This window comes from Solanum pennellii, chromosome 7, assembly GCF_001406875.1.
Source record: "Solanum pennellii chromosome 7, SPENNV200".
Classification (NCBI taxonomy): domain Eukaryota; kingdom Viridiplantae; phylum Streptophyta; class Magnoliopsida; order Solanales; family Solanaceae; genus Solanum; species Solanum pennellii.
This window is the reverse complement of record NC_028643.1, coordinates 695,589-722,083: the sequence shown is the minus strand read 5'-3', so window position 1 is coordinate 722,083 and position 26,495 is coordinate 695,589. Positions and strand designations below refer to the sequence as shown.

The 26,495-nt window shown below is 29.5% G+C and overlaps 2 protein-coding genes and 2 long non-coding RNA genes across 4 annotated transcripts; 3 read left to right on the top strand and 1 right to left on the bottom strand.

The window, feature by feature from the left end:
* The first annotated feature begins 4,266 nt into the window (after positions 1 to 4,266).
* LOC114077862 lies at positions 4,267 to 5,357 on the top strand. Its single transcript, XR_003579150.1, has 2 exons — positions 4,267 to 4,372; positions 5,045 to 5,357. It is a non-coding gene; the product is annotated as an uncharacterized LOC114077862 (long non-coding RNA).
* A 4,523-nt stretch (positions 5,358 to 9,880) lies between these two features.
* On the top strand, positions 9,881 to 15,833 carry LOC107023983 (probable WRKY transcription factor 32). Its single transcript, XM_015224841.2, has 5 exons — positions 9,881 to 10,261; positions 11,557 to 11,609; positions 13,678 to 14,351; positions 14,460 to 14,618; positions 15,233 to 15,833. The coding sequence occupies exons 1-5, from the start codon at positions 9,976 to 9,978 to the stop codon at positions 15,588 to 15,590; spliced, it is 1,530 nt and encodes a 509-aa protein (XP_015080327.1). The 5' UTR covers positions 9,881 to 9,975; the 3' UTR covers positions 15,591 to 15,833.
* Positions 15,834 to 16,088: 255 nt separating this feature from the next.
* On the bottom strand, positions 16,089 to 20,287 carry LOC107023984 (26S proteasome non-ATPase regulatory subunit 9). Its single transcript, XM_015224842.2, has 5 exons — positions 20,046 to 20,287; positions 18,980 to 19,040; positions 17,984 to 18,088; positions 16,402 to 16,747; positions 16,089 to 16,271 (listed from the first exon to the last, which is right to left on the bottom strand). Exons 1-5 carry the CDS (start codon positions 20,184 to 20,186, stop codon positions 16,250 to 16,252), a joined length of 675 nt encoding a protein of 224 aa, XP_015080328.1. The 5' UTR covers positions 20,187 to 20,287; the 3' UTR covers positions 16,089 to 16,249.
* A 1,054-nt stretch (positions 20,288 to 21,341) lies between these two features.
* LOC114078057 lies at positions 21,342 to 22,330 on the top strand. Its single transcript, XR_003579510.1, has 2 exons — positions 21,342 to 21,442; positions 21,988 to 22,330. It is a non-coding gene; the product is annotated as an uncharacterized LOC114078057 (long non-coding RNA).
* Positions 22,331 to 26,495: the final 4,165 nt, after the last annotated feature.

Here is a 26,495-nt window from a genome sequence, read left to right as displayed (position 1 = left end):
TGTTTCACCTACTCTACCATACTAATAATATCTTATTATTTCAAACGTCCTTTAATTTAATTTATTTATATTTATTTAGTTCTCATGAAAAACCCATAAATTTTGACTTAAAAATAAACGTGTTTTGCGTTCTTTTATTATTTTATTGAAGAATTATGACTTTTTTCCTCTTTACTATCAAGTTACTTTAATTTAATGTTATCTTAATATTTCACACCTTTTGATTTATATTAATAAAGATGTTTTTCTAAAACGTGATTTTGATGTGACAAAAAAGGGAAATATTTTACTTTTAAAAACTTCAAGTAGGTCATATATTTGGCGATCGTAATCAAAATCTCTTTATTGAAAAATTATATCACTAATTAAAATGAGAATTATATTTTATATATATTTTTGTAAAAGAGAATGTTAATATCAGCTCTCAAATTAAATAATTGCTTAAAATGGTGAGAGATATAACAAAATTATCAAATAAAAAAATAATTCTAGCTATACTAAATCACCTATAGAGTATAGACTAGATTTTTTAGAGTATTTATTCATAATTCCGCCTATATAACTTATTTATATTATCAATCTTGATTTAGAATTTTAAAAAAAATAAATCATGATAAATAATTATCAATAGGGGTGGGTATTCGGTATTTCGATTCGGTTTCATTTTTTTTTCGATTTTTAGTTTTTGTAAATTGTGTACCGAATATCGAATCAAAATATTTCGGTTCGGTTTTTATTATTTCAGTTCGGTTTTGTTATTTCGGTTTTTTTAATGGGCCTGCTTAGTTGGGCTTTTAAAAATTTACAATTTTTTTGTTTGATTTTCAGCTTAATGGGCTAAAAATAGTTATATCAAAAAGTCTTTTACTTTTTAATTTTTTATTTTAAATTATAATAATTATTATTTAATAATAATTAATATAATATAAATATATATTATAATATAATATATTTCAGTAAATCGAAATACCGAATTACACAAAATCACATACCGAAAACCGAACCGAAAAATACAAAAACATATACCGAATACCGAATACCGAACCGAAAACCAAAAAACCGAAATCGAAATACCAAAAAAATTCGATTCGATACGGTGTTTCGGTTTTCCGGTGTTTATGCCCTGCCCTAATTACATGATGACTTATAGATGAAATTTTGCTAAAATAGGAAGAAATTCAACAATATGAATCAGAACTAAAATGGAAAAAATTAATAAATGCCTAACAAAAATCCCCAAAAAAGTATTATCATATATATCAGAGAAAAATAGGTAAACTCATAATAACTTGATCAAATTAGTTACAAAATCTAAAAAAAATAAATGACAAGAAATACATTTAATGTGCATTGTCTAATGAATAGTGCATATTATTCGTATATCTTGTAATAAATGATATATATTTATCATTATTTTTAATAAATTTATAACAAAAATAATCCTAAAATTGATTTACTTTTAATTTGAAAAATAAAAGGTGACTTACAAATTATCTCAATCATTTTATTATTTTTTCAAACTCGACTTACAATGACTTGTGTAATAAGGGATTGAGAAAAAATTTAAATATGTGATTGAACTTAATGAAATGAAGGATAATGTCACGTAACAGAATATAATAGTTCATACTAGATTTCGCTCGTGAAACAAATGAATAATATACGTCAGTGTACGTCCAACTACTAATAGATGGTATAGTTAAGTCATTACTAAAATTGATACATAAATAAAAAGAATCGTTATTTAATAAATTTTATGAATAAATTTTGACTATCTAATAAATTGGTACTTGTCATTTTATAAAGTTAGTATGAAATTTCAAGATTTATCATTTTCATTTACGTAAGATAATTTTAGTCTATTTTATTTTTTTAACATCTTCATTTACCCTTTTTAATGTTATCAACGAATTTACATTATTTTAAAAGTTTATTTTCAATTTCGCTTTTATAAGCTTACTCATATTATTGATCCCAAATTTACAGGATAAATTCAAATACCAGATGAAATTTTGCCAAATTAGGAAGAAAAAATTAACTAGTGTGAAAAAAAAAAGAAAGTAAAATGGTAAAAATTAATAAATGACGTAGTAAAAATCCAACAAAATTGTCAGAAAAAATTGGGGGGAAAACAGTAAACTCATAATAACTCAGTCAAATTAGTTACTAATTTTCTTTTTTTAGGAATTTACAAATAAAAGACTAACAAATTATAGAAATGTATATAATTCATTTTCCTATCTAGTCCTTGTTCTATACATTTTATCCAATATATATAGCCAGAATTTGTGTATATCATAAAAAACATTGTATATTATATGAATATTTCTTATCATATTTGAAGAATTAAAGCAACAACATTTCAAAAATCATGAGGATGGCCATTTCAATTCCTTCTTATTTTCTTCTACTTCACGTATTTGTATCAGGTATGTGTCCATTTTTTCAATTTTATCGGATAATTTATTTGTTATATATAATATGTCTTAAAATATTTGACACCATTTAACTAGTTAACGATGTCATTTTACATAATTTGCACTACCTTTATGAGCTAAAATTCATTTCAACTAGTTTGAATTTAATTTGTATATACTCAAATTATATTTTATTTATCAAAATTCAAATTTTTAATATCATTAAGGAATGTGTTGGAATAGATGTTCGATGCTTCTACTTCTTGGGATCGAGCTCTAGGTACAAATTCGTAGAAATAGCCTACTAGCCACTTATAGTCAACTATAACTCATAGTAACTTTTTTTTCTTTCAACTTCATCGTAGAAGCTTAATGATGACTCAAACTCGTAAGCCATAACCTAAGAACTCAATACTTATGATCTGAACAACCCCTTCATAATCTTTTTTACCTCACCCTACTCAGGATCAATAGTGGTCTCATTTACGTACCTTTTTATATATTAACATTTTATTTTTTTTTGTGTGTAGTTTGCATGGGAGATAGCAACTTGACTCATTTGGAGATGGCTAGAGGAAATTTGACACAATTGGATTATAATTATAGATGTTCTGGGAATTTAGGTACATGCAACACTGACTATTGTGATGAAGATTGTTGCATTAAAACATGCAATAATTATTATAGTGAACTTAATCCAGAACCAATATGCACTGAATTTCCTGGATTTTATCCATACAAGTTTTGTATTTGTTGGCATGATTGTTATTGATATATATATATATAATATATTTTAATACAATTATATTACATTAATGCTCTTATTTGTTCATGCAAATTCACTAATTGTATCTTCTTTTATACATTTTTCTTGCTTTTTAGTCTGGTGTTGGATATTTGTATTGGAGTGTGATTGAATTCAAATTTATGATAAAAAGTAAGTAGGATCGAATCTGAGACCTCTAGTTAAGGATAGAGGAAATAACTATAATGCGACCATAAATTTGTTTCTTAATGAGATATTACAATGATCTTACTGTTCATGAAAATGCGCTTATATTTTTTTTCTTATTTTTCGATATGATATTCAATAATGCTTAAATTTGAAATCTTTAATTAAAGATACATGAGTAGTTATCATTTGACCGCAAATATAATTTTTGTTATTGATTTTTGCCGATGCAAGACTTCTTATCTTAAGTTGGTGTGTCACAATTTTCTACCTGAACTATCATTAGACATTTATCGAAACGCATCTCAACTATCAATTATTCATAACTAAAATCTGTAAAATTTAAATTTTGAATCTCCTCTAACTTAATATTAATTGGTTGATCTCCCTAATCTAATTGGTCTAATCCACTTGGTCTTCCTATCTAGTTAACCTTAAAAGACAAAAAGAGGAAGAAAAACAAACTTTTACGTGGAAAAAATTTATCCGCATTGAGTGTTTACATCAAAATAATTTAATTTATAATATTATGTGATTTAATGAAATAAAATACATATTAATTAATTAAAGTTGAATAAAATGAACTATAAACTTAAACAGATGACATGCACATATTGGATAAGTGTAAACACTCAATGCGAAAAAGTTTTATCAGTTAATTAAAACTCATACAAAGAATGTTTACACCGATTCAATGTGTGCATGCTATGTATTTAAATTTTTAGTTCATTTTATTTAACTCAGTAATTAGTAACTATAATCACGTAGTAGTTAGTAGTTAGAAGTTAGTAGTATGAATTCAATTTGATCCATATTATCTAACTTTGTTTAAATTTTTACCCCTATATAAAACCTTAAACACATTTTTATATAATACATAATATTTAACACGAATAATTCATGTATATCATAGATCAATAATTTTCCTCAAGATTCATATAAATGGCTATTCTAGTTTGGTACCCAAGTTTTTGTGCCATTTTTGTTCTTATTCTTGTAACAGGTTTGTTATGTTTCTCTTATGTATTTTTTTTCCCTTTTAGGTTGTGTTTGGTATGAATATAATTTTTATTTTTATATTCGATTAGTTAAAATATTTTAAAAAAAATATTTTCTTTTAGAAAAATAAGTTCTTTGACAATCAAGAAAATGACTTGTTTTACATCAGTAAAAACAAGTTTTTATAATAAGTAGCATTTCATATAAGTTGTTTTATCACATTGTGGTGTTTGTTGATGATTGTTACAATGACATTGTGTGAATTGTCTTGAGTTTATCGCTCTGTCAATTATATTTATGATTTTATATTTTTATCCCTACGTTAGTTTGGCACGAGAATATCATTTGTATAAAAGTGAATCACGTCTTTTTTCACGTAACACATAGAAATATTATGTTTTTCATTAATAGTTATTGTTAATGAAACTTTTAATTAGAATCTCAAACATCTATTAATTCTGATTACACCATATTAAATTGTCCAAATACTCTCATCTAATAATTTTTATCTTTTATTTATTTGTTTAGGAGTGCAACACACCCTCTTTCACATGCATGATCTTTTTTTCATTATTTTTTCGCGAGTCAAATATAAAAAAGATATTCTTTTCACTAAAATTATTCGAATTATTTTTATTCCGTCTTTTTTAATATTAATTTTTTTTACATTTCTTAGGTGGCATGGGAGATACTCCAACAAAAATGGAGAATATTATGAATGGTGGAGATGATTTAGATTATGTTTATCAATGTACAGCAAATTTAGGTCCATGTAATTATGACATTTGCCAAGATGCTTGTTGTATTAAGCTATGTAATAATTATTATAGTGGACTTCACCCTAGTCCAAAGTGTGAGGATTTGGGACCTAAATTTCAGGATAAATTTTGTATTTGTAGGCATGATTGTTATAAAAACTAATACAAATCTTATATTATATAAATAATACTTAATTTGGATATTATATATATCCAAAGAATTGAGAATAATGGACTCGTAATTTTGATGTCGTTTATTTAATAATAATAAGAAGAAGAATTGATATTGTGTGAATGTTTTATATATATATATTTACCTGTCCAGTTTAAGAAATCAAAAAAATATTTGTTTCACTTATTTATTATTTTACCTTTTTTTTTTAAAAAAATAAAGTCAATTTTTCAAATATTAAATTGATTATATTTGAAAAGTAATATAAGAAATTTATCATTCTATTTAATTTTTTAAAAGAATATGCTAAATTAATATTGAACAAATAAAATACGACAACGAAAATGAATATTATTATAGAGATGTTTGATTGAAAGACTCATTTGGTACTAGAAATAAGAGATTATTAATTTTAAATTGAATTTATTTTATATTTGATTGAGATAATATTACATGATAACTTATATCAGGATAATGTTATTTTAATTTTACATTGAACTTAGATAACAATTCTAAAATAGTTACTTCTAAATATATAACTTAGTCCCCGACCAAACATGTCCGATTCTTACCCCTCATAAATCGGATCTCTGCTTTATATATATATATATATATATATATATATATGTATATATATATATATATATTAAGAAAACGAATATGATCACTTGTAATTTATATTACTTTTTTGAAGAAAAAAAATTATACACGCGCCTGAGTTTATTCTTTTGCCACCTCAGCTTTTCCGGATAGAATTAAATTCACTTGAAAGATGTTAAGGATGGTATTTAAACACTTGAATAGTTAAAATGCTAATGTTAAATTAAGGAATTTTTTTTATGTATTTTCTCAATAAAAAATATCTTGAAACTTTAGTTTTAAGTGCTATAAAATATAATAAAACTACTCCATGTCATTATTTTGATTGGTTCTTTAATGGATTAGTTATTTTGAAAAAATGACTAGAGTTTTGATCAAGCTCCTTAAAATAATTTTTTATTTTTAAATAATCGTTTGAATATGATTGGTTATATTAAAAAAAATTCTTGAATACTTAAATGATTAAAGTTGGATTTTTTTTGCGCAAAAAAAATTGGTCAGTGATTGATTTTACCCATTAATTGAAACTCATACAAGAGGTGTTTACACCAATCTAATACGTGCATATCATGTGTTTAAATTTATAGTTTAGTTTATTTTATTTAATTCAGTAATTAGTAACTATAAACACTTATAATACGTGCATATCATGTGTTTAAATTTATAATTTATTTTATTTAACTCAGTAATTAGTAACTATAAACACTTAGTAGTTAGTAGTTAGCAGTTAGTAGTATGAATTCAATTTGATCCATATTATCTAACTTATTTGAATTTTCATCCCTATATAAAACCTCAAACACATTATTATATGAATACATAATATTTAAAATTAATAATTTATGCAAATCATAGATCAATAATTTTCCTCAAGATTCATATATATGGCTATTCTAGTTTGGTCACCAAGTTTTTGTGCCATTTTTGTTCTCACTCTTGTAACATGTTAGTTATGGTTCTCTTATATTATCTTTTTAATTTTTGCGATGTTTTTTTATATGACTTCAATTTTTTCATGTTCGACTAATTAAAAAATAAAAATAATATATATATATATATATATATTATATTTCAGAAAAAAATAATCAAACAATAACAGTACTTTCAAAGCTATAAAAAATAATTTTTATATTTCGTATTTACTCAAAAATAGTGAGAATATGAGCATTTTTTTTTCTGTCTTTGCCCTAAAAAGGGATGTCCTCGATTAAAAAACCAACCAATTCATCACTATTTATGTCTTGTAAAAATATCATAATGGTATTAAATTTTCCTAATATGAGGAAAACAAAATTGGAATTGAGAAAAAAATATATGGTAAAAGGTACAATGAGGTTATCAAATAATATGTAAAGCATAATAATGAGAAAGAGAAATGAGATAATGGGTTAAATAAATTTAACCACATAATATAATAAAATTAAAATTCAAGTAAAATAAACATAGCATATAATATATCAATACAATCAATAATAACCATCCAAACAAATTATAACTATTTGCGTATACTCGATGTATATATTAAATCAAATAATTTTAATTTAATAATATAATTTAAAAATAATAACACGTGTCCTTTGATTATAATTATTATATATTATTTGACCATAATAAGTCCACCTTCCCATTTAATATTTCTTTTGTCCATCACCAAAAGTAAAACAGATATCTAAATATTTTATTTTTTAAAATTTATTCACTGTTAAGTGTGTGAATTTTCTATCTAAACTATCAATTTATATTTATCAAAATACATCTCAATTAACAATTATTCATAGCTAAAGTTTACAAAATTTAAATTTTAAATCTTTTCGAACTTAGTCAACCATATCTAGTTAACCTTAAAAACAAAAAAAAAAACTTTCAAAGAGTCCTAATAAATTCAATTTGATCAGTAAGGGCAACTTACTTAGTCAACAACATCATTTAATTAAAAGAGAAATAAAATCTAATAAAAACAAATTATAAGCAATTTTGATTAATTACATATTATCTACTTGTTTGAATTTTGGGATCCCTTGAATTTTCATCCCTATATAAAACCTTCAAAGACATTTTTATATAAATACATAATATTTAAAATGAGGAATTTATTTAAATCATAAATTAATAATTTTCCTCAACATTCATATATAATGGCTATTCTAGTTTGGTACCCAATTTTTTCTGCCATTTTTGTTCTTACTCTTGTAACAGGTTTGTTATGTGTTTTTTTTTCCTTTTTAGATTAATTTAATTTTTTTTATATGTTCGACTAGTTAAAATATTTTATAATTAGTAAAAATTTCATATAACTTGTTCTATCACACTGTGGTGTTTGTTGACGAACGTTACAATGAGATTGTGTGAATTGTCTCGAGTTCATCATTCCATCAATTGTTTTCATGATTTTACTTTTCATCCCTTGATTAGTTGGCATGAAAAAATCATTTGTATAAACGTGTCTTTTTCTTTGAGTTGAACATAAAGAAATATTATTTTTTTTCATTAATAATTATTGATAATGAAACTTTTAATTAGAATTCTCAAACATCTATTAATTCTAATTATACCATATTTATCTTTAACTTTAGGAGTGCACCACACCCTCTTTCACATACTTTTTTTCTCATTATTTTTTCGCAAACTAAACGCTAAAAAGATATTCTTTTCATTAAAATTATCTGAAACTATATATTCTGTTTAGAAAAATTTATTCCGTCTTTTTTTTTTACCTTGCTTAGGTGGTATGGGAGATACCAACTTGGTTCCAACAAAAATGGAGAATATTATGAGTGGTAGAGATGATATAGATAATGATTATCAATGTTCAGCAAATTTAGGTCCATGTAATTATGAATATTGCAATGAAGCTTGTTGTATTAGGCTATGTAATAATTATTATAGTGGACTTCACCCAAGGCCAATGTGTGAAGATGTGGGACCTAGGTATAAGTATAAATTATGTATTTGTTGGCATGATTGTTATAAAAATTAATAGACAATCTTATATTATATAAATAATACCTAATTTGGATATATATTATATATATGTATATAAATATCCAAAGTATTGGGAGTAATTAACTTGTAATTTTGATGTTGTTTATTTAATAATTTATATCAGGATAGTGTTATTTTAATTTTATATTGAGCTTAGGTAACAATTTTAAAATAGTTATTTTCGAATATATAAGTTATTTCTCGATCAAATGTGTCCGATTCTTACACCTCATAAATCGGATCTCTACTCTCTATGTCTCTTTCATGTTTCCTTTACTTGCTAAATTATCATTTTAACGCTATCTAATATATATATATAAAAGATATCTCAAAACTTTAGTTTTTAGTGCTATAAATTATATAATAAAATTACTCCATGTTATTGTTTAATTGGTTCTTTGATTGATTGATCTTTTTATTTTGAGAAAAAATGACTAGAGTTTTGGTGCAAGCTCCTTGAAATTATTTTTAAATAATCGATCAAATATGAATGGTTATATTAAAAATATTTTTGTTAAATATTTAAGTGATTAAAGTTGGATTGCAAAAAAAACTAAGAGCGACTGATTTTTATGACAACAACTACTTATTCAACAGTCTTACAAATCAAACTTTGAAAAGGGTAAAATCTATATACAATCTTACTTTTATTTTAAGGTTGAAAAATTAATTTCGAAAAAGCCTTAATAATCGATATTACACGTAACAAAGCTAATAAAAAAAAATTACAAAATTAAAGAGGAAATATTACTACTCGAGATCAAACCAATTGAATCAATATGTTCTTTCGTAAAAATAATTCATTAAATTTTCGTCATATTTTTAATAATATTCTTCTAATAGTCCTTAAATTTTTAAATTCATATTGTCATACTTAAATAAAGTAAATTTTTTGAAAATATTATATTTAAAATACCAAAATACACATAAATAAACAATTTTGGCTTAAAAACTTGTTATTATCAAAAAGGAAAATTTAAAAAACAAATACACTAAAAAAAAATAATTCACTTTGAAATATAACTTTACCTATTTTCTTCCTCTTAATTCATTTTTTTCACAAACACACTCACTGTGTGTTCATCGGAATCCGCCATGGATGACGAAAACGAGAGCTCCAAATCAACCGGACTCAAAAATTCAAATCTAGAAGAAGACAAAATCAGCAACAAAATCGAAAATTCCTCCGTACACAACGACGACAACGGTGACGATAGAGTAATTGACGGTAGCAGTGGAGCTGAGAGTTTACGAGAATCAAAGACGGAAGCTTTAATTTCAGAAACCCTAGCTCATCCTAATGCAGAATCATCCGTACAAATTGAAATTGATGGCCAATCCGAATTCGATTCAGAGTTTTCTCCCTCTTATCAACTTTCTGGTACTATTTAATGCCGTTTAATTCGTTCTTATGCTTTTTTTTTGTTTGTGAAATTGAGCAGTTCATGTTTCATTTTTTATGATCAATTTCTATACATTTGAACCATTTTTTTTATAATCTTGTATCCCTGTAACAGACTCTACTAATTCCACGAGATATCTGTTACGTTCCACGAGCGTATTAAGTAACTTGTGCACCAATGATAGATAACATGAGAAAAAAAATACAATATATGTGACATGATATCGTTTTTTAGTAGGTTCTATAGAAAAGGACACATTTTTATTATTTAGTAACAACTTAATGTTAAGATATATCTTCACCCTTAGTGAGAATTTCAAAAGTGTTCTTTTTAACATAGCGTAAATTGGGATGAAGAAAGTAGTAGTATTTTGTCTCTGCTGGGAATTGAACGTGAGATCTTACGATGCTTAACATCTTCATTGACGGCTAAGCCACACACTTGGGTGCTATACATTTGAATTTCTTTCCTGCTTTATGTGTATATAAGGGTAGAATGTAGAGTTGTTGATCAAAAGCACACCGAAAGTATTATGATTAGTTTCCCTATTAGGTGTTCACCTTCTCATTCGACCTATCACCAATTGTTCACACACGTGTTATGATAAATAGTTGATGATTGTTCAAATAGAAAAAGAAAACACCTCAACTATCATTTGCGAGTCTCATAATCGAGGTGTGTTTTATACTAACGGACATACACGTGTCATAATATTATCCACCGACTCGACATTTAGATCGATAGTGAAGATTGTGCCACGTGTCCGTATAAGTATAGCGGAGAGTATATGCATACCATTTATGATAGTTTGGGGTATATTTGTCCTTTTTCCCGTAATAAATACTTGGTGGTAGTTTACGTAGAAAAAGTGAACTCCGAATAGTTCATATAGGGAATTTGCAAAAAGATCTTCAGGTGTGTTTGGCCATTATATCTAGAAGGCAAGTCCTTTTGATTTTATATTTTTGTGTAAGAGAGATTATGATCATGAGTTCTCCTTATCAAAAATAAATAAATTATGATCATGAGTTTTATGAGTTTTTAAGTAGAAAAAGGGAATAAGTTATACTTGAGGTGTGTTTTGACAAATAGTCGTTAATAGATCAGATAGGAAAACTAAACATCTAATAGTTCATATAGGAAACTTGCAAAAATGTGATACTTCACGTGTATTTTTGACCATTATATCTGGAATGTAAGTCCTTTTGAGTTGTATATGCATGCTTAATTGTCTACGAAAATTCTGTAATTATTGTGTTGAATAATCTGGCAGAAGTACCAGTGGAATATGAACTGCCCTCGTTTGGTTTCTCAGAAAAAATCAAGGTATGCAGTTCCTTTCTTTTGACTTGATATTTAATTTTGTTATGATAGTTTATCTATTTCGAGATGCGGGAGATGGTTGAGTGGATTCGATGTGGTAGCATATTCTTATTATATTGTAGAGGGAGCATACGCACTACCCTCCCTGGACCCCACTTATCGGATTAGAGTGGTTATGTTGTTGTATTTTAATAAGTTAGTTTTTCAATTATCTTGTTACTATAATCATAAGTGTCAATGTATCTGAATAGTACTTACTCAAAAAAGAAAAAACAAGTAGTGTATTTGAATGGTAGCACAGAGATACTGAGGTAATTTACGATAGGGGTGGACAACATGCGCAATTAGAAAATTCAAGGTGATTGCTCTGTCACTATTTGGAGTTTTGGACCGGAGAGCTCGCTGCTTTTGTTTAGTAGATATGTACAAGGTTGATTAGAATACAGAAGTTAAATTCTGCTAAAGCTGAAACTTAAGTGTCAGTATAAATCGAGCCAAAAATTTCTGCAATATAAATCACTGAGATTTCTGGAGTCAATGTGGTAAACAGGGTGCATGATCATCGGTTCTACAAGATTCTATGCACATTCCATGTTGCATGTACAAAGTTATTCTGAAGATTTAGAAGTTCTTGTTTATCCTCATTTGCGTTTTATGAAGCATGCGGCAAAGTAGTTTTGTCTTAAAAGATCAAGTTAGGTAGGAGTTGAAAATGGAGTAGAGTGTCCTCGTCCACCTCCTTATTCATGATGGTTGATATTGGGAAGCGTTAGTAGGTGATGGGCAGTCTGTAGAAATACGTTGAGCTGATGTGTGGCAGGAGCTTGAGATATCACATACACGGTGATGGGTATTGTAACTGTAAATTTAGACGTTTTCTCTGAGAGAGCTATATAAGCGTCTGATGTAAATGTAGTAACCCCATATATTTATGAAGCCTCTAAGACCAGTGTTTTGGGAAGCGAGAAGCGGAAAAAAGCAACGAGGGCTCGCTTTACAGAAGGCGATATTTAGTATAAAAATAAAAAAATATTAAATAACTGAATAGAGGTAATATATTCTTAGATTATAAGAAAATAGATAGTTAATAATACTCATAAATCATAACATATAAAGCAAAAAAATCAAAAACATAATTAAATCACAAAGAATCAAACTCCTATTCTTCAACAAGATCCTCAAACTCTTTAAAATGCAGCAATAAAAATATAAAAAAACACCCTGCAGCAACCAAAAAAAAACAGTAGCAGATCGCAGCAGCTTCGTAGAGAAGAAGAGAAGAAGAAAAAAAAACTTACAGAAGCTTGGCAGCAACCAACCAAAAAGAGTATGAAGAAGAGAAGAAGAAGAGAACTTACACAAAAAAAAGTCTGAAGAAGAGAAGCAGTCGCAGCTGTGAGTGAAGTCGCGAAAGACGGAAAGAGTATGTGAAGTCACGTATCTTTCTGAAATTAAAAAAAAAAAACTCAGAGATGATGGCCTAGGCTCGAACTTGTGACTTAACCAGGGGTGGGTGGTGGTGGAAAGGGGACTATATCATTACTATACCAGTGTGAGGCATAGTTGTTTTGTGCATTAGATTTTGTTTCCTAAATGAGCAATGAAGTGGGTGCAAACCTTGGAGACCATGCTTAAAATACCAGTAGAGACAAAAAAACAGCAGGTGTTTTCCCATCTGTCTGAGCCTTAGGGTTATAGTTATCCGGTACTCATGTTGGTGGATAATACTCAAGTAGCAGGTACCGCTTGAGGAATCGTCATGATCCTTTAGTTTTGGATAAATTGAAAGCAGATGCAAGAACCTTAACAATTGTCATATGCTGACCATCACATGGCCACTCTAACTCATAATATCTCATATTGCAACATTATTTTTGACGTGATGCTATAAATAATTAATAGTCAAATTATGTTTGTAGGTTAATACATTACATTTTCCAGAGTATCTGGTTTCGACTTTTCTGTTTATAATAATGTTATACTTTTTACTGAAAAGTTTATACAGAATTGCTGGAACTGGATATGTATATTTGTGGGATGGAACAAATGAGTCATTTCATGTTGTATGCAGGATAGAATTAGTGTTACCAAACCTGGAACTTTGAATGCTCAAGCACGAACAGAACATCAACGACGTGTTCCTGATGCAGCATCCTCATTGGAGCTGTCCTCTTTATCTGTTGCACAGTCCATTTCATCAGTGCCAAGTGCAACTCTAGCAGAAAGACGATCAGCAGCAGCAGTAAATTGTAGTACAGGAGAAGTGGTTAAGCAGAGTTCTGACGCCCAGGTTCTAGCTCTTGTACCAGTTCTAAAGAGACCAACTCGCGATGGGTACAATTGGCGGAAGTATGGTCAAAAGCAAGTTAAAAGTCCTCAAGGTTCTCGAAGTTATTACCGATGCACTCATTCTGAGTGTTGTGCCAAGAAGATTGAGTGCTCTGATCACACTAATCGTGTTATGGAGATTATTTATAGAACTCAACACAATCATGATCCACCCCCAAGAGTAAATTGCCCAAGGGAAAGCAAGTCTGCATTATTGTCTTCACCTACCAATGGCAAAAGTATAATAGCTCATCCAAGTAGAAATTCTATTGAGACCGTAGTATCCTCCTTAAAAGAAAATTTGCAAGAAAGTTTACCAATTGCTGAGACAGCAAATCAGGATTCCGGTGGGTCTGACACTGACACTGAAATCACTATTAGAGAGGAGCACCGTGACGAGGCTGGACAAAAGAAGAGGCAAGTTCACTTATGTATTCAATTTTAGTTATTTTATTTTTCTGCTTTTCCTCTTACAAATGTTCAAAAACCATATGATTGATCACAATTCTCACCTATGATTTTCAGGTCAAGGAAAAGTGACACAAGTTGTTTGGACTCTGTTTCTAAACCTGGAAAGAAACCCAAGCTTGTGGTGCATGCTGCTTGTGATGTAGGAATCTCAAGTGATGGCTACAGATGGCGAAAGTATGGACAAAAAATGGTGAAGGGAAATCCCCATCCAAGGTACTGTATTATTTTCTGCCGTACACTTGATAAATCGTTTGATTGTTCTGCCTGCCTTACGCTGAAATTATAAGAACCAGGAGGGAGTGATGCCACATTAAACACATTTCTTGAATCATACTGGAGTTCTTTTTTCTATTTTCTCTGCTTTGTTTCCTTTTGTTTGGATTGTGCTGATGGATGAGTTCTATTCTTCATGCACCCTATTCTGCTCTGTTAAACTAAGTTGCTCGGACTCTTCAAAAATGTCGATGGGTGCATGAGGGATACTCCAAAAGTAGTGCATTTTCAGAGAATCCAACACGGGTGCAGCAGCATTTTGGAGACTCCGAGCAACATAGTTGTTAAATGCTATGGATGAGAGTGTCACTCATCTTACACCCTTTTCTGCTCTGTTAAGACACTTAGGTTTTCTTCAGGTAAATAATTCCTGCTAGTTTTCTGTTTCAAGTTAGAATTTCTTATGATTCAACATCAATATTGACAACTCTTCTCACATATTACTTGTTTTTATCTACTTTACGTTTTGACTCATATCTTGGTCAAAAGTATACTTCATTTTGCTTCTTTCGTTCTCCTGTTCTGTCCTGAGTTGTTTCCTGGATGACCTTTAGGAACTACTATCGCTGTACGTCAGCTGGATGTCCTGTTCGAAAGCACATTGAGAGGGTTGTAGATACCACAAGTGCTTTAACAATAACATACAAGGGAGTACACGATCATGACATGCCAGTACCCAAAAAACATCATGGTCCACCGAGTGCACCTCTTATTGCTGCTACTGCCCCTGCTTCCGTAACCAATATGCATGCTAACAAACCTGAACCGCTACAACATCAAAAATCGACCACACAATGGTCCGTGGACAAAGAAGGTGAGTTGACTGGTGAAAAATTGGATGGTGGAGGAGAAAAAGCAATGGAATCGGCTCGAACTCTGTTGAGTATTGGATTTGAAATAAAGCCTTGCTAAAATTGCTTAGCTGCTCTGATTTTATTTTTTTCTGCATTTATTTAGTTTTCCTCCATAGGGCTTTCTTGTAGAAATTTAGAAGAGTATACCTTTTTTTTTATAGTCCTCCAATATATAGATGGTCTATACTCAGTTATGTACATTATTGTGGATCAAAATAAGTAACATAGAACTTAGAATAACATATTGTGATGTTTGTCAATTTGCATCTGTTTCTTCTATTTATTAGCAAGTTTTAGGAGAGCTAGATTGGACATGAATCAGTTTAGCATATAAATTGTTCTTTTTTTTAGTATGCTTTCTTTCGTATTTTGTTGGCTGCTTGGTCTTGTTGTTTTCTTTTTTCGAAATACTCTGTCATGCTTTGATTTTAAGTCACGGGTCTATTTGAAACAACCTTTCTACGTGGTGAGATTACATTAGTATGTTGTTGTATACATCATACACAAGCATCTTCTTGTTGGCTTAGACAGAGAACACAACAGGTGATAAAGGAACTCATATGAAGCAAAACATCCATTTGATTGCGAGCAATGGATCCAGAAAACATGTTGTGTTTGTTCAATAAAAGAACAACAGAAAATACACAAAGGTTTAAGAAGATGCGGACGAATCCTTCTTCATATCAACGCTTTTGTGACATATCATTGACAAACTCATCATAAGATCCGAAAATTGCATCTGCAGATGGAAAAGGATTACAGGTTAATGAGATTACGTTGAGTTGAGATGATACGATATAAATGAGGAAAGAAAATGAAGCAAAAAGGTATTGTTCTGCTCATGGAGTAACAAGGAAAGATAGACATACCCAAGCAGGCCGCGACCCTGCCACACTCGTGGTGTCACTTGTACGTTAGTCATAGCACCTTGCCTCAGAACTGTCATGGTAACTACACAACCCTGGTTTGACTGTGCTTCAGCAGCAAGGCGTTGTAACAGATTCTCACCCGACTGGACATTCCCAAATCTTATAACCTGATCTCCAAGTTGTAAACCGTCCTCTGCAGCTGGAGATGCCTCGGTTATTTCATCAATCACCGCAAAGGGTCTGCTGAAAACTACATCTATGTCCATGGCGGCACTTGTAGCAGCTGTCACAGAGTAATTGCCTGGAGATGATGAGGAACCAATATTGACAGCAGATCCTTGAACACCTATACCAGCAGAAGCATCTTAGAAGAAAGAAAAGGATATATTGTCATGATGTCCTACAAGAAAATGCTCCATTAACTGTAAGCTCGCCACGTTTCATTTTATACGAAGATGTTTGATTCTATGGTGCACAGGAGAGAAAGAACAAATTTAGGAACACATCTTAAGTACCCTTAAAACGTGTGGTCTTAATCATGGCATCTCTATGGCTATACGTGCATGTTATTAAGAGTAAATTTAAGAGCTAAATATTGATAAATGTCATTCTATTTTAAGAGACTAAAAGGGAAAGGCTGGAACATACCATGAGATGAGTAGATATTTTCAGTGAACTTTAGAATAGCTTATACCAATACGAGACAAGAAGATCAATATCCTACATCAACTACAACTTCAACTTCTAGAAAATGGTTCAACGTACCAGTACCCTTATGTGTAGTGATGCACATGACTGTTTTAAGTAAGAATTCGGAAGTAGTATAACTGAGCAACTAATACCCTTAACCTATTTAATTTGGCTGAAAAAAACCTTCTTCTCCTATTAGATCAAAAACACCCTCATTGTTATTTCTTGGCTTACAAATGCCCTAACCTATCTTTGTCAAAAAAAAAAAAAGCCCTAACCTATTGAATTCGGCTAAATAATATCCTCCTTCCATCTATTGGACCAAAAATGCTCATCACTATTTATGGTTCAACAGGAGAGAGGAGCGTAATGTTGAGCCAAATTCAATAGGTTAAGAGGCATTTCAATAGATGAGGTAAATGTTTTTAAGACAGTCAATAGGTTAGGGACCTTCTACGTAAACCAAATAGCAGGATGGAATGAGAATTTACAAGCAAACAAAGGAGTTGATGCAAAAGAATACACAGATGAAATGATATTTCAGTTGGATAAGCAAAGATGATGGTTAAGCATGAAACATGCAAATCAGCTGGAGAATCAACACATGTACCACTGAAGTCGGCTCCACTAAAACCAACTGATGCATAAGGAGAAGTATTACTATTGCTCATGCACCTGTCTCTTCCACTTGCTGATAAAAATTTACTGACCTTTCTCAGACAAAACTATAGATCCTTTTAAGTAGGACAGTATGACAATGTTCTTATCAAAAAGTTGCTTGATGTGAAATTTACTGACCTTCTCAGACAAAACTATAGATCCTTTTAAGTAGGACAGTATGACAATGTTCTTATCAAAAAGTTGCTTGATGTGATCCACCAATGTCACGTACCTGAATCTTTGACAGAAGAAGGTGAAGAAGCAAGCCGTGCCGAATGCAAAACTTGAATATTTTGGTCTATTTTTTCTGTTATAATCTTGTGATCATTACGCAGCTCTGCAGTGTGGAAACACAATGCGATTTAAGAGAGGACCAGATATAATTTACTATATTGCTGCTGAAACATGAGTAGTTCTGGAAACAATAATAACAAAGTATACAGCATTACAGAATACAGATGGTGAATTTCTGATGTTGCCACAATCGATGTGCAAAACATCGCATGCTCAATCTCTGCTAGAAAACTCAAATGCTAATTTTGGTACCTACAGAAACACCTACAACTTCCGGATAGGATATAATTTCCCTACACTTAACGTGTTCACACAATTACCTGACACGTCAACTCAATACAAAAATGTCTCTTTCCTTAGTTAAAAGCAAAGAATCTTAACATAATAACATCTTCCGTGAGCACCTTATTTCTGAATATTAACATGTTCATTTCTCTACTTCCTTACACTAAGTAAACATGTTTTGGAGGCACAGAATCAAGACTTGGGACAATAAAAAATTGAGAGTTTACAACTTTAGTTTAAATTATACTTCCTGAACATAAGGTCATGGTCTAGGGGATGATGAGGTGGTATGATAATCATAGGAGACCAAGGTTCAAGCCCCAACAGGGTGATCCTTTCATCCAAAGTTTTGAAGACAAATTTACCAGGATACCTCTGCCGGTCAAAGTGAGAAGGTATCCACTGGATTAGTTGAGGTTCATTCAAGCTGGTCCCAATCACCATAGCTATAAACAAAATAGTACTACCTCAAAACATACTACAGGGATATCAGTCAGAACTTCACTAAGTTATGACATCAAAATCAAGTCCAAAGCAACTTCATTGACTAAAGCATCAGAGAAAAAAAAAAGACAGATGCTTATATCACAAACCCCAACAAGTCTAAAATGCAGAAACAACTAATAAAACAGATGTTTATGAGCATTACCAGCTAGCCTACGCCGGTCAGCACGCACAGAGGGAATATCAATATCAGTTCTTGGGAACCCCTGCAATTAGCTTCAAAGTTTCAGTCTTTATAATCAAAAGACACATCAAATCACAAACCCAAAAGGAAAAAAAGAAAAGATCAACCACTCAAATAAATACAGTTCCTTTATACATAAATAAAATAAACATAAGAGCACAGGGGCAGCCTGATGCATGAAGCATCAGGCTTTCACACGGGGTTCGGAGAAGGACCAGCCACATCCCCAAGGGGCATAATTAGGGGAGTTCACCAATATCCTTGCATCAGTTAGACAGACTACACAGCTCAAACCTTTAACTTATAGTTATAAGTCACACGGAGACAACTTTACAGTTGATCTACGACTCCCTTTCAACCTTAGTTAGACTTATCACACAGCACGAAGCATCCAAAGTTCACAGAGAGTTCAGGTAAGGACCAGCCACACCCCAAGGGGCATAATTTGGTCAGTCTACCCATATCCTTGCATCAGTTAGACCAACTAGACAGCTCAATCCCGTAAATCTATAGGACACATGGAGACAACTTTACAGTTGATCCACAACTCCCCTTAAACATCAATTAGACTAACTACACCTCACGAAGCGTCCAACACTCACACGGTGTTCGGGGAACAACCAGCCACACCCCAAGGGGATTAATGTAGTCAGTCTACCCATACACTTGCATAATTTAGCTAACTTCACAGCTTAAACCCATAACCTAACCTATACATCACAAGAATACAACTTTATCATTGCTCTATGCCCCCACTCAACACAAGAACACTCAGAAGCAGCCCTATGCACATAGCATCCATGTTCACACAGGATTCAAGAAAGGACCAACAACACCTCAACAGGTGTTATGTCGACCATTGACCCCACCACTCGAACTCATAACCTAAACGTCACACAGAGACAACTTAATGGTTCCTCCATAACTACCCCTTCAACATAAAAGCACTCTAAAATCCAAAAAATTAAACACAACATCTAAAATCACATTAAAAAAAACCCAGAAACCAAAAAAGTTAAAGAATTACCTCAGAATCAACTAGATTCCCTGAAAGTCCAGGACCACCAGGTTGGCAAAGTCGCTGAATAACAACATCCATCTCAGCTTCAGTATTAGTTCTTTCATCCATTAACTTCATAGTTTCTGCTTTCAAATTTGTACCCACCATCTTTTTTCAAATCTTCTTATCTGGGATTTGCTCAAAATTTGATTTTTCTCAATTTTTCTTCACAAATTCAACTAGGGTTTATGCTGAAAAAAAGGTAATATAGAGGCATTGAAATCGAATTGGTGAAGGTGAAGGAAGAATAAATTGTAGAAAAGTCCTGCAATGTTTCAAAAAGTACAATTTAGTCCAGACATAAATTTTTATTTTTTGATTTTCCTATCTCGTGTCTGAACGTGAATTAGAGTTCGACTATTTCAAATTCGTGGCGCATTGAATTCCATTCGGAATATCAATGATTTTTTTTATATTCAGGACTCAACATCCATAAATATTACCAATACGTGCACTCGCTCGAAAACGTTAAATGATTTTTAAAAAAATATTCTTTATAAGTGTTGTTCGATTTCATTTTTATATATCTTAAATCTCCTGAAATTTAATGAAGCTCCATGTAAAATACTTTTATAATTAGCTTCTTTTTTTAAAAAATTATTATCGTGTCTAAGTCAATTTTCATATATATCGACTAATTTAATGGTATATTTCTTTAGGATTTTCATTTTTAATTAGTTTGACTATAATTTTCAAATTAACCATAATATTTTTTTAAAATAATTATTATATATCTACCTTTGAATAAGTTGCCTTTGAATTGTACAACTTCCAAGTAATTTTTTTTTCATGGACTTAATTTACAGTAGTAGGAATATTGTTACTTTCATAATGAGGGATGAAGAAAATTAAAACTTTGATTACTTCAAAAGTTTATCAAAGACTAAGTACTTTTTTCTCTCAATGCTTATCTAGTTGACATTTTTAACCATCGAGAACTATGATGAGATAAATAGAATATTCCGATGTCTAATTAGAGATTTCAAATTTGATTTTTGATTATGAAAAAATTTGATAAGAAGCGTTTCTTTTTTAAACTAGTCTTATACGATGTGAATTCAAATTAATCAGTGTTTCAACATAGATGTCCATAATTAACGAGGTAAGAAATCATAGAAACAAAATCTAGTTGATTTCTTTGACATTTTCCTTATCTTGTATTTGAGGTTAATTCATACCTAATTTAGGAAAAAATATTTTAAAATTATAAAATATTATCCTTGGATCACTATAAATACCCTCTTGGATATCCTAAGTTTTCACACAAAATTAAAGTATTTCAAAGTATATTTTAATTAGAAAAATGGCTAGCAAAATAACTTTCTGTGCTCTACTCTTTTGCTTTTTCCTCATGTTTGCTTCTGGTGAGTAATTCTCAAATATTTTTTTCTCAATTTTTGTTACTTTTTTTCAAACACCATTAAGTTGAGTTTTTTTATCGTTTATAAGTTCATTCTGAGTTTTACTTTTTTCGCTAGTTTCACGTCTCAATTTATGGTCAAAAGCATATTTAAATATTGTCAAAAAAAGCAAAAACAATTCTCAACGCCCTTACGAGGTAGTGATGAGTTAAACTACTCGTGTTGGCAAGTCATTTCCGGCCTTTTTCCTCCACGAACTATCATCATATACTCAACTAGGTGTATTTCAATACTTAGATAGCGATAGTTCAAGTAGGAAAAGTAAACAACGGATAGTTAACATATGAAACTCACGAACAGTGATAATTCATATGTGTTTTTGACCATTATCAATATTTTAAAAAATTACTCAAATTAACTTTTCAAAAGCAAAAACTGTCACATAAATTGATACTTAAAGAGTAATAAAAACCCATGAAATGACATGTTTTTTTAATTATTATTATTTTATTTCCTAATTTTTTTTTATCCTATGATTTTTAATGCAGAGATGCAGATAACAGAAGCAAAATACTGTAGAAAGCCTAGTAAAGGGTGGAATGGGAAATGTTTTGAAAAAAAATGTGATAATTGGTGCAAAAATAAGGATCATGAAGATTATGGAGATTGTTACAAGGGTTATTGTTATTGCTATTATAAATGTTGAAAAAATAAATTAATGAAGCACAAATATATGGCCATAAGACTTTACTTATGGCACAATGTGTCTTATGATTGAATAAATGTCTGTGAGATTACATGTTTAATATCGAAAAAATAATGATCATAAATTATTTATGGTCTAAATATTTGTAATTTGATGTTTTATCTATGAAAGATATGGTATTAATATTTCTTGGTAATATAGTTAAGATTGTGTGCATATTTTTGTTTGGTACATTTTTTCATGCCAGAAATGAACGGAACAAAAGGTGATTATAGTTGAACATAAATAGTTTTGAATAATATCGCACATATTTATAATGATTCTTTTCAGTTTTATTTCAGAGATAATCGAGACATATACAAAGTTAGGGCTTTTCAAAATCGAACCAAAATCGATAAGCCGAACCGATAAAAAAGTTATTGGTTTATAGTATTGGGTTATTGGTTTAGTGGTTTTGATAACGGTTTTTTTTTTAATCGGGTTATTGCTTCTTAACGGTTTGAAGTTTTTTCTTAACGGGTTAACCGATAACCCGATAGTAAATTAAATAATTATATTTATACCATTTTGTATATAAAGTCCTCGACTCAGAGTTTAATTTCCTACTTTTATTTTTGTTTGTCTCAAACAGTTGATTATTCTGCAATATAAAAGTGTTTGCTTTTGAGAATGATGTAACTTGTGAACTCAAGTGCATGTTTATTTGGTTTGTCACCTTGTTTCTAAGTGATTTTCAATGTTTTTTCTTTTGTGTCAAATCTTAACGGTTAAATCGATAACGATAAAAAACTGACAAATCAATAACCGATAATCCAACATCTTAATGGTTCTTTAACGGTTTAGTATCTCTACAAATTGATAAACTTCATATCCGAACCAAACCGACCGATACACAGCCCTATACAAAGTAACATCTAATCAAAAACAATCTTCTTAACATAATATTTATCTGCAACCGATATTTATACATAAAATATCAAATTTCATATAAATATTAAATACAGATAAATTTTACGCTCTTATTATATTTTATTATATATTTATGAGATGGAATTTGATTTTTGAGTCTTAACAACTATAGACACACATACAAGCCATTCCTGTAAAAATGCCTTCCCACAAACATTCCCCTCCAAAAATATACCCTTCATTTGTACATACATTATCACAATGGTAACCATTGTAACATTGTCCCTTAAAGTTTTTACTCCATGCATCACAAAAACCAGCACTAGCACCCTCCACAACTTCAATTTCTGCAAATAATTTAAAAAAATAAATAAATTACGAAGCTGACTAACTACGCTCGAGTAAAACTAATATTAATTTACAACAAAGGAGTCATGACATGACAAGAGGATAGAGAATATTTATATATCATCACATCATAAAGCTAATGTTGTCAATACAAACAATCAAGTGCTTTAACTCGACTTTATTTTATTGTTCTTCATCGATAATATATAGATTATACATGTGAATATATCTGACACGATAATAAGAAAAAAGAAATTATGTAATTTTTATTATAACAAATTAAATTGCAATATTAATATAAAAAATTCTTTAAACTATTAGTATATATTTATACTTAAATCTTTTTCATTACTCACCATTTGAAGCAATGAGGAACAAGCAAAGAAGTATCAGAAGAAAGTTAGAATAACAAACATAATATTCAGCCATTTTATATATTTTGATATCTTTTTTTTCTATATGAAATAATTAACAAGAAGTTTAATTTGTTACAAGAATTAGGTGTATATTAACCTACACTAACAACATATACTTATAGGGGCAATACATAAATTAGGATATCAATAATTGATATATTATATTTATTCAATTAGCAATTATAATTCTTGTTATCTTCAAAATCACCAATGAAGACAACAAATTTACTTTGATAAATAAGAGATAAAACTCATGACACTTTTTATTTTTTTTGTCAAACTTTTTCTTAATCACTTGACTTTTCTTTTTGTTAGTATTGGTTGTTATATTCACTATACACCAATATTACCTCGATTTGGTTTTGATAATTATCAATTCCAACATACATAAAAGTCCAAAAACAAAACATAAAAAAAAAATTAAAAAAACACATGCATAATTAATTTCTTGTAAAATATAAGTCAAATATAAAGTTTAAGTTATGCATTGACAATATATAAAATAATTCACACGATAAGATCGTAAGGTAATTATAGATAATTTTTTTGATAAATACGAAATAATAATTTGATAAAAATTATAATTAGCTAATCTGGTATAACATGTTAAAATTTATTGATAGTTCTATAAAAAAAAAGTTAATTTGGGTTCATCGATATAGGTCAATTATAAGCACTAAAATTACAATAATGATCGCGTAAAAAGTATTTAAATCTGTCATTTTATTACAATACTTGTATATAAAAAAAACCCTTTATACATTCTATATATATAATTTAAATCTAAAATATAAATATGGGAAAAAAATAGCTTATTGGATCTTGTTGCTTAAAGGTATCAAGATTAATATTTCATTATTATGAGACAGAAAATTACAAATTTAATAAAACAAATACAAAAACAGCTCAAACAATTCTTTTTTTCGATATTTTTCATGTTGATTTTGGAATTAAGATTCCAAGAATGTTGCTTCTAGAATTAACTATTTAATTAAGTTTTAATTTTGGATTGATTAAGAATCCAATTAGTTCCTATAAATATCTTGCCATTTTATTCCAATTTTCATATAACTCTTTGGCCTTTGCTATTTAATTAGATATAATTAAGAAGAAGTTTGAATATGGCTAATTTTCATATTTGCTTCTCTAAGTTTCTAGTTACACTTTTTTGTGTACTCCTCCTTGTGTCAAATGGTTAGTTAAAAAAATAAAATAATTTTGGATGCATAAATTGTTAGAGATCTATATATTTATTATTTATGTTAGGTATACAACATGTTTTTTTCATATACATTTGAAAATTTCTTTTTTAATAATGTGTAGCGATGAGATTTGAAAAATTAGTCTTTGTCTGCTTTTATAATAATATATTGAATTATGTAATCAATATTTCATCTAAAATTATACTACCAGAAAATCGTTATCTCCTACCTAATTCATTTCATCAGAATTCGGTTCATCAATAATATTTTCAACAAAATTTTGATCGAGAATCTCACTAAATTCCATAGAAACATCTGTCGAAAATTAGCAATTTTCTAGTAATGAAAATACTCTAATGTGAACCACGAGTTTTCTAACGCCTTTGTTTCTTTCTTAAATTTTGTATTAAGTCAAATAATATTACATAAATTGAGACTGACAACGTAATAAATTTCAATGAGATATATATTACTCTTTTACTCTTCTTTTTTCTTTTTATGTGGATGTAGATATTGAAGGTGTGAAGGATGGAATTTGCAAGCAATTTAGTTCAACATTTAGTGGTCAATGCTATGTGTCATCTCATTGTGAGGAAACATGCATTAAAGAAGGAAGTTCAACAGGAGAGTGTGAGTGGAAAGGAATACATTGGGGATTTGTTTGTATGTGTGAATATTTATGTTAAGTGAAACTGAAAAATCATCATCAAAATGCATACATATAAGAAAATATAAAAGCTTTGTCTTGTTATTATGTATATAAAATATAAAATATAATAAGATAAAAGAGAGTTTTAATTGAGATGAAAAAATAATGATCTAATTGAGTGCAAAATAAGAAAAGAAGTGTTGTGTAATTGAATAAAGTGTTGTTGATGTTACTTCTATTGTATGATATTGAAAATAAATAATTCATGTGTAAAAGACATCTTTCATCTATTTTGTAGTTTTGCTATATGTTGAAGTGTGCGATCCGTAAAAGAAATGAATTCTGATTCTAACTCAATATCGATAGTATGCTCATGAGGAAAGGATTTTAAGTTCAATTTTTTCTCATTCTACCGACTTAACATGACTATCTCATGATCTTAGAGTTTAAATTGTTGAAGAGATCATACCTTTAATTATATCTTAAGTAAGTTCTGTCACGTGAGAGTTTGATTCTTTTAAATTACATAAATCAAACGTATGAAATTTTTTTTTTAGTAATGAATGGCGATAAGACTCAAATTAAACCTATCAACGTTCACGCATGTTATAGTGTGTGATTATATTATCTCAAAGTTCAAATTATCAGAGATCACCATACACTTTTATTCACTCATTTATATAATACGTAACAACCATCCAAATATAGTGTTCAAGAATCCTGCAATACTATACTATGAGACAAACATAACAAGGATGTAAACAACTCAAATAATTTGTTTAATGTTGATTTTGAAGATACCAAGAACATTGTATATCTTGAATAA